Genomic DNA, 18,167 nt, shown 5'->3' with positions numbered 1-18,167 from the left:
CCCATCATTAAAAAAATAACATAAAAGCCAATCTCATTTGGAATTCTAACTTTATATTTGGAAGAAAGTACTTTCATTTGTTTTTGTACATAGACAAGTGAAACCCCCACCTTGAAGATCAAATGTATTACACAGAGTGTGGTTTAAGTCAATGATGACTTAGTTTCACCTTTAGCAGTACATATGCTAGGTATAAAGGCAGCCAAAACCTATTACAAACTAAATGTTTGCTCAACGTGAGTGACTGTGTCTGTGTTTGTATAAGTTAAACTAAGAATAAAAAGTCTATGCTCAGGCAATTGTCCAACATTCTCTTCAACAAATTGCAACAAAAAGCACGTTCTGTGCGACTGGCCAAAGTATGCACTCTTTGAAAACACGCCATGGAGGTCAGCCGACCATTGTTTCTAGTACAAAGAGCAATCTCATGCCTGCTGTGCATGCATTTACAAAGTCTTTTCAAATCGGAATCAGGGTGTGAATTGATTTCGCAACATTTCAGAGAGAGGGGGAGGAGACGTAATTAACAAGCCTGAGAGCTAAGTTTCACTGTGGTGCGCACACTGGCAAGTGAAGATACTATTATCTACCTGGATCCCTCCCTGGGAACAAGAAACCAGTCAGACAGCCTTGTCCGGTGATGCTGACTCTAGCAGTGAATCATTAAGGTGCTGCTAGCACAGAGAAATGAAATGAGAATGCAAAGTATCTAAACTTACCTTGTCACCACACCTTGACATGGAATGACAAAAATGCTTCACCTAGAAAAGGCAAAAATATTTCTAGCAGCTAATACATTTGACACAAATACTGAGAAAATTAGGCCCTCGTGTGTTTACAAGTTCCTCGGTTATAGAACGGTGTCATCATTAAAATGACAGAACTACACATGGATTACAATAGCTTAGGATGCATTTTCATTGCCCATCCCTTATTGTATTTGACGTTGTTGAATATTATTTCAACAGTTTGCGTAACTTGTAGAAACACATACCACAGATGCTCCAGTATCAGAGAGGAGGTACAAAGTGTTGGGAATGTGTGAATGTATGTGAATCACGTATGTGAAGAAATACACTAAATGGCCAAAAGTATGTGGAGACACATTAGTCCCATATACACACATTAAAATCATCATTACTCCTGTCCATGTTTGCATGAAACAATCCCTTCCTAATGCAATTGTAATACTAAGAGATAGCCCTTGTTCTGTGTAAAATTCATTACGTTCAGCCTAAGCTTATATGAGACCTTAGCAGTCGGATTTTGTTACATCAATCAGGAAGCTTTATAGTTTCAGCGTGTTTAGTGCAAAATCCACAGTAGGTTTTATCCATTGATTTGTCTGTCTCAGTCTGCTAAAGGCTCATATTGGCCTTGGTTGAACTTTTGTACATTTTTGCACAACAAAGACTGAAGATTTTTTTCCTATCCCCCAATTCTTGTATTGGAATCGCATTAGGAGGGGATGCTTTCATGGCCAGTATGGACAGGATGTATATATCGTCTTGGGATAGACATGAAAATAGGTGAACCTATGCACTGAACTATATAAAGTAATATGCTGCTATATATATTGCAAGCTCCATTCTTCTAGGAAGGCTTTTCCCATTTCCACACAGTGGCACTGAGCACAGGGGTTTGGTTCTGTTTAAACAATAAAGGCCCAATAGCATCTAAAGTACTATGTATGCTGCTTACTTTATACAAAGAGCTTATGCCAAACTAAATAAAGCCCAAAAACACGAATCCTTGTCCACATATGTTTGGCCATGTAATGTAATGCCAGTCATCACTTTAGACAATAATTTTCATGCAAGTTGTATCAGGAGAATCATGGTTTAGTGGAATACATTAAGGCATTTAACAGCAGCATCTCAACAGTTGTACAGCACACAGGTGAACATGGAACAAGAATATTTGTAAGTGTTTGCAGTTTTCACAGTGTAAGATTGGTATATTTATGTTGCCATAAGCAGAGGTTTACTGTTTACTAAGTGCTTTAAAACTTTGAAAAGTGTGTTGACCAAAACCAGAATCGTTTGCTACCATCTGCTGGTAAAAATGGTACATAACCGTTGAAAAGGCACACAAATGGTACACATTGTGACGTTTGAATAAAGAGAAAGTCTGTTCCCTCATTTTGAATTGTCCATTCAGTGTGATCTAATCATGTTATTCTCAGTGAGTGTAACTGTACACCCTTGTACATGTCTCTCAGCAGCCTTTACCTATTCTATCATCAAGCCCCTTGTCTGAGGTGAGGGTAGCTCTGCACTGTGCGTGCTATCCCGTCCTTGAGACTGACAACAGGTTTGTAGCCCATGTCCTGCTTGGCGCGGTCACAGCTGTAGTAGTGGTGGGTTCCAGCCAGAGCCACTCTCATCGGTGTAAAGGTGGGTTTAAAGGACACTAGTGGGCGCAGGATAAGGGCCAGCAGCCAGAGGAGCAGGGCCAGTACGTACACAAGAGTGTAGGGCAGGTGGTAGCGGGGAGCAGCGTATCCCAGACCCACCAGCACCTCAGACATGAAGTCCCAGAACCTAATTGGCTCATCATTGGTGATGTGGTACGGCTGAAAGTGAAGCGTAGGAAAGTAAAGATGTGCTGTATTCATTTGACATTCAATTCGCAAAGTGAAAACATCTGATCCTGAATAAGAATGTGTGTGACTAGCAACATGATTTCACTGAGAGCATCTGTTAAACCGGCTCTGTGTTTAATTTTATAGTTACTCACTTTTCCACAAATGGGGGAGTCCGGCCTCAGGCGTTCAGCAGCCAAGATGTGGCCATGAACTACATTCTCCACAAACGTGAAATCCACCAGATTGGTCCCATCACTGCAGAAAACAAAGACAAAGAATTAAAGAAATATAGCAATAAGCACTAAGGATCGAAAAAGAAGCGCTAACGCATTTAATAATTCAGCACCCTGGTACAGTATCTATGGATCTAAGATCCCCTTTACATGTGTCAGGGGAGTAATTATTATGACTGTGAGTGAATGAATAAGTAGGTGTATAAAGTTACGGGTACACTTGCACTTGACATCATGCACGGGCCGCCATAGATGGCGCACTCCCTACGAGCATGCACAGACATTTAGCCACAACGCATTGTTTGTTGCGGTAATCTCTGAAACACCAGAAGTCGTACATACAAAATACCCTGTGATGTGATGTATTTTGGTTGTAGTAATTTTTACACTTGTTATTTATGTATTTAACATTAACCCTGTTCAGCACTTTGGTCAACTGTTGTTGTTTTTAAATGTGCTATAGAAATAAAATTGACATTGACATTGAATGAGCAAGCAGTAGTAGAGACAAGACACCAGAAGTTAAGGAAAGCAGGCTGCTTGGCAACAGTAGTAAACACATCCATGCGAAACATCACATTTATCTACTGTAATCATTAACGTGATTGTTCATCTCCGGATTGAAATACTGTTTGCATGTGACACTGAGAGGAACACTCTCTCATGTTATTCTGCACTCTCCAGCTAAATGTTTCTTCTTTTCCCAGTGCGGTAGCATGCACCCCTCGCGCTGGAGCACCGCGACTACCATAAACCTAGCTTAAGTGGGTTTTAGAGAGAATACAATTTCAGAATTGAGTATTTTTGACGACAGTGTGATACATGCAGATATAATGATTTTAGAAGCGTATTCTTTATTCTTAAGTGGATTTACACAGTGCATGGGCTTTCACAAGCTGTGCATTTATACTTAGGAAGTAGAGGTGGGGGAAAAAAATTGATAAAGCATAGTATCGCTATATTTTCTGTAGCAAAATTGTTTCGATACACAGGCACCAAGTATCGATCTTTTATTATATATCTGTTGGTCAGTTTGTCTGCTTGATAATAACATTTTGCAGCAATAAAATTGAAGTGAGATAAACAAACAGAAATGTATGTTTTTAGATAAAACAGATGTTGACAGAGTTTCCTTCTGGGGGCATCATTTGAAATTGGGAAAAATTTGAAGTTGGAAAAAAAGGTAATAAATTGCAATATATCGCAGAATATTGCAATGTTTCTAATTGCAAGAATATCGTATCGTGACAAGTATTGTGATGTTATCGTATAGGGAGGTGTCAGGTGATTCCCACCCCTATTAGGAAGCCAAATCGAGCCCCCACATTAGAGTTCAGGTTTGAGAAAGCACTAACATTCCCCTTGCCATTCTTTTTTTCCCTACCATTCTTATTTACTACATGCGCTGACTAATTTTATGTTACAAACATGAACCTCAATAAGTGATACATATTTGTATTTTTAACTATTTTTACAGAGATTGTTGCTAAAACAAGAGCCATTCATTCTATGTCTAGAAGTAGTTTAAAGCCCATAATTTGCTCATTTTCAGGTACATAATTGTATTTAGAGGGTGTACAAGAATAGGTTTACATGGTTTAATTTTCAGAAAACACCATATTTTTGTTGTCCTGCACATTGTTGCAGCTCCTCTTTTCCCCTGTGTGTTGAGCTCTCTGTTTTACCTACAGAGTGAGGCATCTCACTTCTGTTCCATCTTTGTTGGGAATTGCACATGCACACTAAATACCGCTAGCTAGTCAGTTGCAGAGGTTGATGTCGTGCCACGCTAGCAGCTTAGCGAGCATTATAACGTGTGTTACAAACCATGCCTCGCTTCTGTCCTCTGCGGCTGGAACACGATGGAGTGTTTTGTTCTCGTCTTTACAGCCAACAACAGAACATTTTCCATGGTGCTTCGACATGGTGTCTTCTAAACCGGTGCTTCCAAATTGATAACAACATAGGGGATATCTGAGAATGTACTGCTGTAGCTGGTGGATGGAGACATAGACACTGTAAGTATGCTCTGATGGGAGGGGGTGGTGGGTGGGAATATTCAAATGTGTCGGCCAATGATATAGACGGCCCTGCCAATTTTGACCAGCTCATCCGGAAACTGAAGGCAGGATACATTTAGAATCTGGTATCTCACTCAAAACATGTTTTTTTTATCCAAGTTTGTATGTGTGTGGAAGCACCAGAGACAAAAAATAACACTATAACTAGTTGGATTGGCATAAATGGTTAAAACCCTATGGCTCACCCAATGATAAACTTCATCTTGCCCTTGCGAGCCGTGTCTACTAGGATAGGAACCAGCTGTGGGTCCCGAGGCCCAAAGATGCCATGAGGCCGGATGGCAACTGTGAGGAAACCCTTCTCCTTGTCACAGGCCTCGAGGACCAGCTAAAACACAAAGACAGTATGAAATATTCAACTCTGCATATTGCAAAAACACTATAATCATTTGCTCTCTTCTCTTGTAGATGGATGTGACCAATTGTTAAGGGAAAACAGCAGATGACAGAGGAAGTCTTGCAAGAAAGTACTTCCTACTGCTGAATATGATATTGTGTCGTTGTATGACGCTGATAAAAAAATAAAGCTAAGGGTAGAAAAATAAAATTTGATACTGATCATGAGGAAGGGACATTCCAAAAACTATTAAACCGTTGATTAATTAAAAATCACTTTTAAAAATTAGGAGGAGGTGGAACATGGGCCAGCATCCACTGGATTTACACATTTACACAGAACACAGAACCCGAAATCATAGCTATTTGCTATTTATAGCCTCATTTCAATCTGCCTTTGATTTGAGCAAGAAATAGCACCAGCTGGGCAACACTGGTAAAAAATACCACATTCCTACCTTTTCTTGCTCAATCTTGGTCTCTGTGTAATAGTCGATGGGCTTTTTGGCGTATGGTAGATCCTCTTTCCCATTCTTAATGTCTGTCCCTTCAAACACCACACTGGCACTGCTTGTCAGGACCAGTTTCTGGCAAAAAATCAAACAGTTACACCCCTTCTATGGTATCTTTCATCCTTGAACAGTAAATTATTGAAATAAACAAAAAGAAAAGCCCAGCTTCTCATCCCCTACTGCCTAACCTGTACGCCAGCCTCGATGCATGCCTGAATGACGGTGCGTGTGCCCTGGATGTTGACCCTCTCAAACAGCCTGCGGTCATCGCAGGCAGGGGCTGGGGAGGCACAGTGGAAGACCAGGGACACATCCTTCATAGCTGGCAGCAGAGCCTGGAGCAGAGTGTGACAACTACCTCAGTGACAGCTATTGACAATTGCATCAGAAGAGTCATTGGTCCAGGTCAGAGATGAGTTTTAAAGTTTTTTGGGGCAAGTCTCAAGAACTCATTGGCAAACTTTAAGTCAACAGCAAGAATGTCAGGTCTAAAACCTTGACACTCTTTTTGAACGTAGCCTATCATTACAAAGCTAAGGTCTACACTTTTCAATGTGTAGGCTAGACAAGACCTGCATGTAGGCTATGTTCAGGCCTAGCCTACATGCAGGTCTGGTCCAGACTGAGAGGAGTAGGGTAGTCTCACCTGTTTGTCGCAGAGGTCTCCCTGGTGGAAGGTGACACCGGACAGCTCGTAGCTCTGACGGATGTCAAACACAGAAACGGAGTAGCCTCGATCCAACAGCTTCTCCACCAAGTGTCTGCCCAGAAACCCAGACCCCCCGATGACTGCACACCGTTTATTACTCTGTATGACACAGCGGAAAGCCATTATTAATACATGTCAAGCAAATTAAACAGCACTAGTTTCGTGAAAAGTTGAATTTGCACCTTAAACTCACCGGTCGAAGGCGCGTAGCCATAATGAGTAAAAAGTGACCAACAGGTAAGCGAGAGTATCAGGCACTGTTGTGGGAAAAAAAATGGTGGAAGAGTGAGTCACGAAGTGTTCCTAACTTCTTAATACGCAGGGCATGTGGCAACTTTTAAGAAAAGCTTAGCAAACTAAGCTGTAGCCAACTATTTACCTGCAGTCAGCGCGCGCAACAAACCGAGCTGCCTGAATCTGCTGAGTGAGAAGTGCTCTGTGATTGGTCGAGCTAAAGCTCAGCACAAAGGTGACGTTAGATAGTAGCCAATGGTGTAAAAGATACGTCAAAGAACGCCACAATTTAAACCAATTGTAGACCACAAACTGGTTCTATTCACCTCTTAGCTCAAAGACCACGCCCCGCTGGGTGTGCGTCAGACCCTGTTTTTACAGCCATTGGTCAAAGATTCTCCATAATGTGCGACCAATTATCTAGAGGAAATGTGAAACCTTTTTTTGTGTTATATGTGTTAAACCTGTTTCATGTAGGCTTCCATAAACGTTTTCTCTTCTCCTGTTTTTTTGTTTTAGTAGCCTATTTGTTAATTTTGCAATTTAGTAAACACATGAAGAACACGGGGAAAAGAGACAGATTAAACAAATATATATACATAACTGCCAAAATTCTAGTTGATTTCTTCCTTATAGCCTAAAATGATCCAAATGGAAGTACAGCATGAATGAAGTATTAAAAGAAAAAAATATACCACAATGAAAAAAACAGGATAATATCTAAAGTAAAAAAACAGCTAAATAAAAATAAGTTTGAGTTAATATTTTAAGGTGAAAACATGTCAGTAGCCATAGCCTACTTGTGTCACTGTGCATGCTGTCTGTTGACCCTTACAACAATAATAGTTGGTGTTGGGTGAACGTTGGCAATCTAAACTCTATTATACAATTATTATCTTATTGTTTCATATTTAAATTATATTAAATATTCAATGTATTATTTTGACCTTTTATTTATCATTAGCCATAATCGATTATCTTATTATTCTCTATATTATTAGCTCTGATTTGCGGTCTGCTGACACTAGAGGGTGTATTGAGGCAATTTCACATAGCAGCACGAGCGGATGCACCAATTTGTGTTATGCAATATTATATATTTACATGTAAATATGACACAAAGACATCCCCGTTTTCTATATTCTGTTCCAGCGTTTTGTATCTCGATGGGAAATCCAAGGCGGTTTCACTTCAGTGTCCAACAGCTCTGATCGTGTCTTGCGCCCCGTGGTCTTCAGCAACCAATCATCTTTTTGCCCGACTAGTGCGTTTGATTTTTACTCCCACTCGTGGTTGTCCGTGTCCTGCTTTAATTCCTCAATGGACATTCAATCATTGCCGTGTCTGCTGGCACAATGGGTGAACAAATCAAACGCCCGGGCTCCATGACGGCAGCTTCTGGACTGCTAAACCTGTGCAGGTTGTCAGCAAGAAACGGTCATTTTCTGCACATTGTACCAGCTGTTCTCCGAAATAAATAGGAGGTTTTGAAGGAAAAGAGACTTATCTTACATTCAGGGTAATTAAACGCTAGATGCGAGCAACTGATGTGAACCATCTCCTCCTCCCTAAATAATAGGGAGGCTTCATCAGAGGAAAACATAGCTTACTTTTAGATTAGATTTGCAGTTGCTTTTTTCGTCAATCAAATAAACAGCAAGTAATGGTGAGTAAAAATGTTTCACAATATCCCATTCTTTGTTGGTGTGTAGCATTTGAGTGATGGGTATTTACATGATTCCTTTATAGGTCTGGGGAAAAGGGGATTTGTCCTCTTTTGTACTTAATCTATTTGATTTTTGAAGTAAAAAAAGGTTTTTGTTGTTCAAATATATCTGTATTTGGTGATATTTGGAAAAGCTATGGGTAATGTTTCTCCTGATGTGTTAGCAACAAAATGGGATGAAGTGGTGAGAGCAAAAGTATTAGATGATGGATTCTGCTGTTATCACAGACATGGCGGCTCTGTCTGCTGCAACCATCAGTGTTAGTTTCCCCTCTGCATCTCCTCTTGCATCCCCACCAGGCGACAAGTGCTAAGAGACCGTCCCTGCAGGGTCCTGTGGCACCTCCTCGCAAGAAGACGACCCCCAAACCAGAGCTGACCGAGGAGCAGAAGCAGGAGATCAGGGAGGCTTTTGAGCTGTTTGACACCGATGGATCTGGATACATTGATGTCAAGGAGCTCAAGGTAATAGTGCCCCAAAGAGGATCACAATCACACATGTACTGTATGAGAGGAGGGAGAGGTTTCTATGTGTGCTTCACTCTCACACCTTTTCTCACACTGTGCCAGGTGGCAATGAGAGCGCTGGGGTTTGAACCAAAGAAAGAGGAGATCAAGAAGATGATTGGTGACGTGGATAGGGACGGCACAGGGAAAATCTCCTTCGCTGACTTCCTCTCTGTCATGACACAGAAAATGGTAGGTATCTGCGTCGAGCAATATATTATAAATGCATTCCCAAACATCTTTAATTCTCTTTTGTTTTAAAGTGAGTGACTGGTTTTTACCATACAGATTGCAGTTTGTGTATTAAAGCCCACAACCTGGACTTCACGCTATCAGCCCTGTTTAGATTACCACTGACTATACTGGTATTACTTTTCTTCGGCACACCCAAACTGGCCGCGTTTGTCTGAGTTTAGGATGTGGTTGTTCTTTGACAACTACAGTGTTTGGTGAAACTACTCTCCATCTTCTCTGATTTTAGGCCGAGAAGGACTCCAAAGAGGAGATCCTGAAAGCTTTCCGCCTGTTTGATGACGACGAGACGGGCAAGATCTCGTTCAAGAATCTGAAGAGGGTAGCCAAAGAACTGGGAGAGAACCTCACAGATGAAGAGCTGCAGGTAAAGCCCATCATCGTGGAATAAAACAACATTCACATATGAGTAACGCTTACAGCGGACTACTGTAACAAAGGCTCAGTCATGGCAACAGCATTTGCTTATGAATGCTATCAACTAGCTTGATTTGTGTCTTCCATTCCTCTTTTCATCTCCTCTTTTCTTGTATCTGTGAAGGAAATGATAGATGAAGCCGACAGGGATGGTGACGGAGAAGTGAACCAGCAAGAGTTCCTGCGAATTATGAAGAAAACCTGCCTCTACTGAAGGAAGTCTGCGATGAGGGTCGAGGGGACCAGTGGTGGCTCCCTCTAATTTCCCTTCCCTTCCCTTATTATTGTGTCGTGCCATACATTTCCGCTTGTAATGAGTCTATCAAAAGGTTTGCTGTCACATACTACACTGAACGGAAGTTGTTAAATATTTGTGGTCAAACGCCAATTATCCTTTACATAATAATCTACATTACATTTGCCAGACAATGTCAGAGAATAGTCTCTTTCTTGTTTGGAATGCTGCATACGTTTATGAAGAATACATTGATAATATTATTGTAAGAAATTCTCAGTGCCTACGTCAATACGGTGACAAACCGTACATTCCGATGCTTTGATTAGTAATTGTGCGTTCAGTTTCCTCCATCTGTAGATTGTTTGGTTTGCACTTTCATGTTTTGGATCTTGTAACCGCTGATGATTGGGGAGCGCTGTCTCACCTCAGTGCTGCCTGTGGATTAGTGCCTGTGCCTCTTAAAAGGGATGATCCCACTATCTTTAAAACAGTGTAGTAGTGTATGTGTTTTTTCTTGTAGCATCAATTATTCATCCCTCTGTTGTGTAATTACTACAAAACATTCTGTATTCTTGGCATTTTGTATGATACATAGTGACTTAAATGAGTGTTTGAGGTACAAATTAAATATCTTAAATCAGCGTTGTATTTTTATTTGCCGTTATTTGTATCCCTCGTTGATCTAGCAGTTATCAGTTTGACTCTGTTTAATTTTTTCTTTTCTACTCACTTGTATTATTCTACTGCTGCTGCTAACACATGGTTAACAGGAAGATGCCGCTACCTTACCACAGCCTATCAACTCAGCTCTCCAACCTTACTATTTCAAACAATCAAATGTAAGCGTAGTGTAAGAGATGTGGAAAAGCTACTGTGCTGAACAGGAAGATATTGCTCTTCTCATTCAGGCTGTACAGGCAAAACTGTTACGTTTTTATAAGTAGCAGCTCTTCAAATGACTTTCGTTGTGGACTTTGTTCCCGTGTGTCGTGTCCTTTGCTGCAGCTCCCGTGATTGGTAGCCATAAACCAGATGGATGAGTGACACCCTGAGGTTTTGGATGATGGTGGCTGCTATATCAAGATCATCACTGTGTAGGTAGCCAGGGATCAGGTAGCTTTCCACAACCAAATGAACAGAACAGAGGATGTTCTGAGGTGCCTGGAGAGTCAGGGTCGCACACGCTCTCTCGGTGCAGAGTGGTCCTACATGCACGTCCCAGCCGAGCAGGCAGAAGCATCCCAGGATGGACAGAGAGCGGAGGCACCACCACAGCATGTCCCCGACAGGCAGGGGGTAAGGATGAGAGGTTGACAACGGGGGAGGGTAAAATTGACTTGGATGGTACTGAGGCTGATATCTAAAGCCACACTGCTGAACACAGCTGATAAGGTCCACATGGCTACAACAGTCACTCTCTCCCATTGAGGAGGACACATCAAGAACTCATAGCGCAGGACCACTTGACAGCTACAAAGCGGTCCACAGCCAGAGCGGTGCTCAGGAAGAAGTCAAGCTGTGCAACAAAAAAAAGTGAAGTCATATTGTGGATGTGGTAATCCTGCTGTGTAAAGATTTTAGAAGTGCAGTTTTCATAGTGAGGTCATTTAGAAGAGGCTAGGCTTTCGGCAGAGAGTAGAATGTGTCACAGCTGAAGCATTAGGAAGGGCTCTTTTCTTGGCCAATACGGTCAAACAATTACGGTGACCAATAACTATTTTTTTTCTTCTTTTTTAAAGATTATTTCTGGGGCTTTATACTTTATTTGATAGTGACAGTGGATAGACAGGAAAGGTGGCAGAGAGATAGGGAATGACACAGAGAGAGGGAGAGAAGTGTTTTTAGTTGTGGGGAAAACCTCCAAGCAAACTCCTCACAGAAAGGCCCGGGACGACCCTCTCGCTGTGAGGCCACCGTGCTGCTCTAAGGTAAACCTTCTTTTAAGAGAACTGCTTTGATCGTCCAGAGCTGCTGCTGAAATGGCAATAATGGAGAACATTTAGGTCAAATGGCACATTATCATCATCTCAGTTGTTAACAAAAAGGTGTACTGGAAAGGTCCAGTACACAAAAAGAGAAGACAACTGGAGGTTGTCACACAAGAGGTGTGTAAGGGAGCAGGAAGTGAGTCTGTCTAAGAAGGGACAGGGAGCGCATGATGACCAGGAGAAACAGAACACAGAGCGCTGTGTTCAAGGTGCAGCTCACACACACGCTAACTATCTTAACCAGGAGGCAGATGGAGGAGTTCATCTGTGTCTGGGCCTCTAGTGATGTCACATTGCAATGGATATCCATGACATAAAGCTCCCTCTGATCTGCCTTCCAGATATCCTTGTTAAAAACATAAATTAATAATAAAATACACATCATAGGCATCCACAGAGCTTAAAAACCAACACAAATCATTTGAACCTCATCTAAAATAGGGATAAGACGTAATAAACTCAGCCGTATATCTGTTTCAAAGGTGCTCTTCTCTCTTGAGCAGGGGTCTTCAACATTTTTTAGGCCAAGGACCCCTAGCTGAAAAAGAGACAGAGCAGGGACCACATGTATTGTATAAAATTTAGTTGCATATTAAACTAGATGATGGCTGATTGCAACTGATATGTGCCAGTGTTGAAGGCGGTCCATTTACTCAGATACATGTCAACTATTAGAGTTTATTATCAGGATTACATATGTTTACTTATACCAAAATCGGGAAAATATTAATACATTTGTACAGAATTGTATTCTACAGGTCAATTAGCTTGATAGCAGAGGCACTCATAGAAATCATAACTTCACCATAACCCCCACCCATAGATTACCATATTTCTGTAAATTATTTAGAAAGATGCATCATGACATCCATGTAGCAGAGTTAAGGTATTTAATTTACTACATGCAAGTATGAATTATGCAAAACCAATTGGATTAATAACGTTTTGTTTAACTTCTTTTTTTCTGTCCTGACCATATAATAACTATTGAAATAATGCAACTGAAATGTCAAAGATATCAAGTGGTCATTTAATGTTGAGTCACACATTTAAACTTTATTTATAGAGCTCATAAGATAAAACCAGTCGGATATTTAAAAAACAAACTCACATATGGGGTTAATCATCCATGTACCATACAATACCAATTATTTAGATGCCAGAGATAACAGGTGGCATGACTTTTATTGTTTGACACCACCTCATTTACACACACCAAACTGGAATGTGAACTTATTGTTTAAGCTCAGTTTTTCAGGCACAACACACACAACACACATAACACACATCAAATCACACGACACCAGAGTCCAGTCCACACATCAACACAACACACTAACACCAAAAAAACAAAACACAAACAAAGCCCACTACAGTCACCTATGCACCAGAGATCTCCACACACTGTCATACAACCCACCCGACATACAACACAGCACTCAATGATTAAGTTGACTGTAGAGGTCGTGAGGCAAAGTACTGACTAGTGCTACAAATATTCACAATAAGCCCACTAAGTCTACTCTGTGGACGATGTATTTCCACAGGTTCCTGTGTTGCATAAACCTGGCTGTAATACAACGAGCATCAAGATCTCAGCTTTGACTTAGTTTAGTCTTGGAGGCAAAGTCTGCACTAAGTTTACGCATCACTTCCCCGTGGCTTTGTCCAGCTAGCTCTTGTCGTACAGTCCCAAAATTCTCTTTGACAAAGTTGGCAAAAGGAGTGGGAGCACGTGGCTTGGCAGGCGTCAGTAAGACAAGTTGTCCTGTGCAGATGGCACACACAAACTTTTGCGTGTCCAGTGACTTGGAATGACGTCCAATCCTGTGAAGAATCATGATAAAGTAATGGAAGATTAAATAACTCTGGAAATGCAAGGTAATAAAGTCAACAAAGAACAATATCAAATCAGTCGGACGTACGTATTCTTGCAGCGGGTGCATTGGTACTGGAATTTGTACTTGATGTCATAGCTGTGGCAGCGAGTGACCATGGGCAGCTCCGGATGCGCCAGTGTGGACTTGCGAGCGTACAGCTTCCAGAAGTTCCCGTGCCCGTCCCTTACACCATTAATCAGCCAGGTTGCAGCGTGACACATCTCATGAATCAGTGTGTCCCTGAGACGATCTGTGCGGGTGAAATAACAAGAATGTGATGAAGAGGTTCATTCTATTATAAATTGGCACGATCATCTTACTGTGCATGACAGATGACATCACATATTTACATTCAGGGACTTTTAAGCAGACACTTAATTACTTCAGTCTATCTGGCTTACTGAAGCATAGTCTATATCCTTGGTGTTCCACTTCCGGGATTGCTCCAGTGCTGCAGGAAATTCCACCAGATGCATGTATTTTCTGTTTCCTTCCATTTTCTTTGTATCGGAATTTTAAATTTGGTGGATTTATGAGTACTGTTGTTGACTACTCCTCAGATCTGTGTGGGGTAAATTGAGACAGCTAGCTAGACTACCTGTCCAATCTGAGTTTTCTCTAACACTATATTTTGCAGTGCCTCTTCCTGTGGCTCCAGGTTTAGCGCTGCCCATGACGGTTCTAATTGGTTTAAAGAAATGCCAATGAACCAGAACATGTTTTCTTCCAATCCTGGATGCTTTTTTTTTTTTTTTTTTTTTTTTTAAATTGGGGGGGGGGGGGGGGGGGGGAAGCATTACCTGGACAATCACAGACTTTCTCGACAGTCAATGCGAGCGTAGCGGCTCCCTCCACCTCGTTCCTGCCCTGTGATACAGTAACCAGCTGTCTTCCGCATTTTCTTATTCCAAGTCACTGACATATCGATGGGGAGCTGGAAGTCATGTCAAACAAGGAAAAAGAATATACACTATATGTTAATGAAGCAATTAAACAATGCAAAAAAATTATACATTTCAATTTTATAGAAAAAAATTGACTGAAAGGAGGGGGGGAACTGTTGGTTCATCACCTTACTGTCAAACACACTGGTGTTGTACAGCTGGTACAGTCTACGGGTGAGTTCTTCCTTGTTCTGCTTAAATTTGCAGCTATAGCTGGAGCCAGGGTTTGATAAGGACTCCAAGAAGCACCCTGGGGTCTTACACAATGCTACCCTAGGAGGGAAAGAACATGATTAACTCAAGACAAATGTCTGTGTATGGAACACAAACTGAGTGAGCAACATTCAAGTCTGTAGGTTAAAAACTGGCCAGAAAAAGTACCTGCTTGTGGGGCCGTGTCTATACTCCGTCTGACTGACTGCGGGCTTCAACATGGCGGATTTTCCTGGTGTCTTCACATGCAGAGGGGTTTCGCTTAATGATTTAGAGACTGGTTTTGTGGGTCTGGTTACAGGAGGAGCTGACCCAGGAGGCTCGTTATTGAATTCTAGATTTAAGAAATGATCCAAACAATAAATATGAGCATCACAACTCAAAAAAAAAAAAAGCTAGAGAAAGGTGAAATGTGAAAATTAGAATAAGAACAGTTACCGTGGGTGGTCTTAGGTGAGAATGGAGTGCCAGTGAACTTGTTTTTCTTTTTCAGTCTCTCCAGTAGGGATGTGAACTCCTCCTCAGAACTGGTCGATTCATCCAGCTTAGAAGGTCTTGAAAGACTGGGTTTAGGAGAGGCCACCGATGTTAGAGTTTTGTGGGGACAAAGAGAAAAAGGAGAAGGGACGGGAGGCAAAGGGAGTGATGGTGAGCTGTCCTCCTCATCACACCGCAGAGCATTCTTGTTATCCTTTGGCGGGGGCTCAGGTTTTGATTTACGAATCCTCCAAGTGCTCTTGACCACAATATTATCATCATCATCATCACTGTCACTAACAAAGACTGGGGAGTCGCATTGAGACAGTGGTCTCCTCAGTGGATGCTGGGCTGCTGGAGTATTGCTCTTTTTCGGCACTGTTAAACAGTAGACACAAAACATCAACACTATATACGTATAATTCAATGTGGCTTTTCTTGTAAATATAATAGAACATCAGTACTTACAAGGTCTTTCAACGTTACCTTTAAAAGATGCTTTTGTCTCAATGAAGTCATCATCTGATGAGAAGTCATCCACTAAGAAGTTTTTCAGGCTTAAGAATAGATTATAAAAAAAAGGCAAAATAGATACTTTTGAAAACATTTTCCACTCAATGACAATACATTTGCCGGAAACAATACATCAAAAACTCACCTGTCTTCACTCCCACTCTCTGAGGTTTTCTTAGACTTGACGTTAGGGGTTTTCACTCGTTGCAGAACTTCAATGTGCAAAATTAGGGAATGTGAGAGAAAAAAATTAGCCCAACAATATAAACATTTGTTCGTCATGTTAGAATTTGGCTCATTTATTGTCAATGGTTACAGATGCAGAGAACTGTAACCAGCAGAAAAAAGCCACTTACATCTTTCAAAACAGTCGTCATCGTCCGAGCTCTTTACAAGAACGGTGGAACTGAGGAGAACAAAAATGCTTTAGAACTCAGAACTATCCTGACCAAAACTTTGAAGAGACAAATAAGAGGTGAAATCGAAACCAGAAACACACAAAGACGTTGCTTTGTGAAAACACCAACAACTCAGTGCACTCCATTTTTATACCTGTTTTTCTTTGCAGAACTCCATGGTTTGAGTGAGGTAGGTTTAGCTTTCGGTGTAGCCCTTTCCACGAGAACTAAGATTAAAAAAAAGGTCAAATGAACACATTCCTGTATTTTCAAAAGAGTCAATCAGTTCAACAATATATAAAGTCCTAAGATTTAACTCCCTCACATTGGTCAAAGTCTTCATCACTGGACTCGATCAAAGACTTGTTTCTATAATTGTTGCGGTTGGAGCACTGGTTCTCCTTCTCTGGGTCATCTTCGTCCTCAGAGAGGCTGAGTAGGCCGGGAGAGGCTGACCGAGCCACAGACCGACTAGGACTGCTTGTGGCTGCATGGCGAGTTTTGCCAATTGAACTCATCAGCTAGAAACAATGAAGATAGACAGATCGGCATTATAACCTGCATGCAACGAACGATTATTTTCATTATTGATTCTTCTGGCAATTATTTTATTGAATAATCAATTAAACATGTCAATACAATTTCAGAAAACACTTTGGGTAATTAAAACAGAACAAAACACTACACTCAATTGTCTACAGTAACGTGTTAGATTGTTTGTAGGTTAATAAAGTGTGCAACAAACCTTTTTTTCAGCTGTGTCCAGTCCTCCCTCATCAGCCCACCCCATCTTTTTAGCAACTCTTTCAAATAATTTGCGGGTATCATCGTTCATTGTTTGCTCTGTGAAAACGGTACAAACCAGCATGATAGTCATTTAACATTTAAAGTCCAGTGCTAACATCAGACCTGTCATTTATAACGCTAATATAACTGACAATGAAACTCCAAACTACGAAAACTAACTTCATTTTTTTCAGCTACCGTTACCGTTACTGCAAAACATCTATAAAACAGAGGTTCTAAAGCCCCACACACGCTTCACGTGAGCTGTAAACATTAGCGTTACCTTTAGCAACCTGCTAGCTAACATCAGAGCTAACTTTTTGAAAGCGGTTCATTGTGTTCCGTAAGTATGCACTGCATACAATATTATTTTACTAACAGGACATATAATTCACTAGAGAAATGATTACCAAACGCGCTTCTGTTGTTGCAAATAAAAGAGGCAGAAGTATGTAGCTAGCAGACGGGAGGTAAGCGAAGGCAAATTCAAATCTTGTGCTACGTTACACCGGAAGTTGTCAAAACACATTCGACCAACAGCAACAGCTTTTATATGACACGTGATGTTAGGTCTACGCCCAACAACAGTGCCTACTTCTTTTGTATGATGTTTTTTTCCGATGGTGGTACATTTGAGTTCATTTTTTTAGTATATAACTCATATTCTAATACTAAAAAAAACTTAACACGGTTTTAGCGCGACATGTCCGTGTTTACAAAATGGACAGACGACGAAGGAGACCAGACCAGACTGTAGAAGCGTGTTCATCAGAGCAATTAGAAGAGAGAGCGGGAGCCTAGCGTTACTCACCAAGGACTCTGAGGAAGTTTTGCCCCAATCCCTCATTTCCAACCGGTACAGGAACGCGAAGAAGCATTTCAGAAAAAAAAAAAAAAATGTATTGGTAAAGCCAGATATAAGCTGGGGAATTATGGCAGTGTATAGGAGTGGACTTGAGAAATGTCCCCATTTAAACAATTATGGTGATAGCATTACATTTGTTCATGTTTTTTTCAAATAAATAGTCTCCGTATGAGTCCACATTCTTGAAACCATTATGTTTGTGTGCTTTTTTATTGGTTATATTTTCAAAGTGTATTCATTACCTATTGAGAAACCACAATGACCACAGGGT

At 41.0% G+C, this 18,167-nt stretch overlaps 3 protein-coding genes and 1 pseudogene across 5 annotated transcripts; 1 reads left to right on the top strand and 3 right to left on the bottom strand.

The window, feature by feature from the left end:
* Nucleotides 1–723: 723 nt before the first annotated feature.
* On the bottom strand, nt 724–6,911 carry nsdhl (NAD(P) dependent 3-beta-hydroxysteroid dehydrogenase NSDHL). 3 transcript variants are annotated; one of them, XR_004333992.1, is made up of 8 exons: nt 6,652–6,911; nt 6,396–6,557; nt 5,938–6,084; nt 5,696–5,824; nt 5,087–5,229; nt 2,740–2,842; nt 2,178–2,575; nt 724–2,106 (listed from the first exon to the last, which is right to left on the bottom strand). XR_004333992.1 is itself a non-coding variant. In XM_032528738.1 (8 exons), exons 2-8 carry the CDS (start codon nt 6,670–6,672, stop codon nt 2,243–2,245), a joined length of 1,038 nt encoding a protein of 345 aa, XP_032384629.1. In that variant the 5' UTR covers nt 6,673–6,715; nt 6,838–6,897; the 3' UTR covers nt 724–2,242. The 3 variants fall into 3 exon arrangements, 2 of the variants coding, with proteins under 2 accessions (XP_032384629.1, XP_032384630.1); XM_032528738.1 differs by having other exon boundaries at nt 724–2,575; nt 6,652–6,715; nt 6,838–6,897; XM_032528739.1 differs by having other exon boundaries at nt 724–2,575; nt 6,396–6,510; nt 6,652–6,909.
* A 1,141-nt stretch (nt 6,912–8,052) lies between these two features.
* Nucleotides 8,053–10,473, top strand: cetn2 (centrin, EF-hand protein, 2). The gene is made up of 5 exons (XM_032528743.1): nt 8,053–8,358; nt 8,719–8,883; nt 8,989–9,117; nt 9,407–9,544; nt 9,719–10,473. The coding sequence occupies exons 1-5, from the start codon at nt 8,356–8,358 to the stop codon at nt 9,806–9,808; spliced, it is 525 nt and encodes a 174-aa protein (XP_032384634.1). The 5' UTR covers nt 8,053–8,355; the 3' UTR covers nt 9,809–10,473.
* A 310-nt stretch (nt 10,474–10,783) lies between these two features.
* Nucleotides 10,784–12,130, bottom strand: LOC116697355 (uncharacterized; annotated as a pseudogene).
* A 1,199-nt stretch (nt 12,131–13,329) lies between these two features.
* gcna (germ cell nuclear acidic peptidase) lies at nt 13,330–17,574 on the bottom strand. Its single transcript, XM_032527422.1, is given in 14 exon segments — nt 13,330–13,647; nt 13,746–13,950; nt 14,501–14,523; nt 14,525–14,634; nt 14,773–14,917; nt 15,026–15,191; nt 15,296–15,712; nt 15,821–15,891; nt 15,993–16,059; nt 16,204–16,253; nt 16,400–16,472; nt 16,571–16,766; nt 16,991–17,088; nt 17,442–17,574. Coding segments are annotated over 13 exon segments (1,845 nt in total). The 5' UTR covers nt 17,081–17,088; nt 17,442–17,574; the 3' UTR covers nt 13,330–13,415.
* Between the last annotated feature and the right edge of the window lie 593 nt (nt 17,575–18,167).

The sequence above is a fragment of the Etheostoma spectabile genome, chromosome 10, assembly GCF_008692095.1.
Source record: "Etheostoma spectabile isolate EspeVRDwgs_2016 chromosome 10, UIUC_Espe_1.0, whole genome shotgun sequence".
Classification (NCBI taxonomy): Eukaryota; Metazoa; Chordata; class Actinopteri; order Perciformes; family Percidae; genus Etheostoma; species Etheostoma spectabile.
The sequence above is the reverse complement of the archived record's forward strand: the minus strand, read 5'-3'. Positions and strand labels throughout refer to the sequence as shown.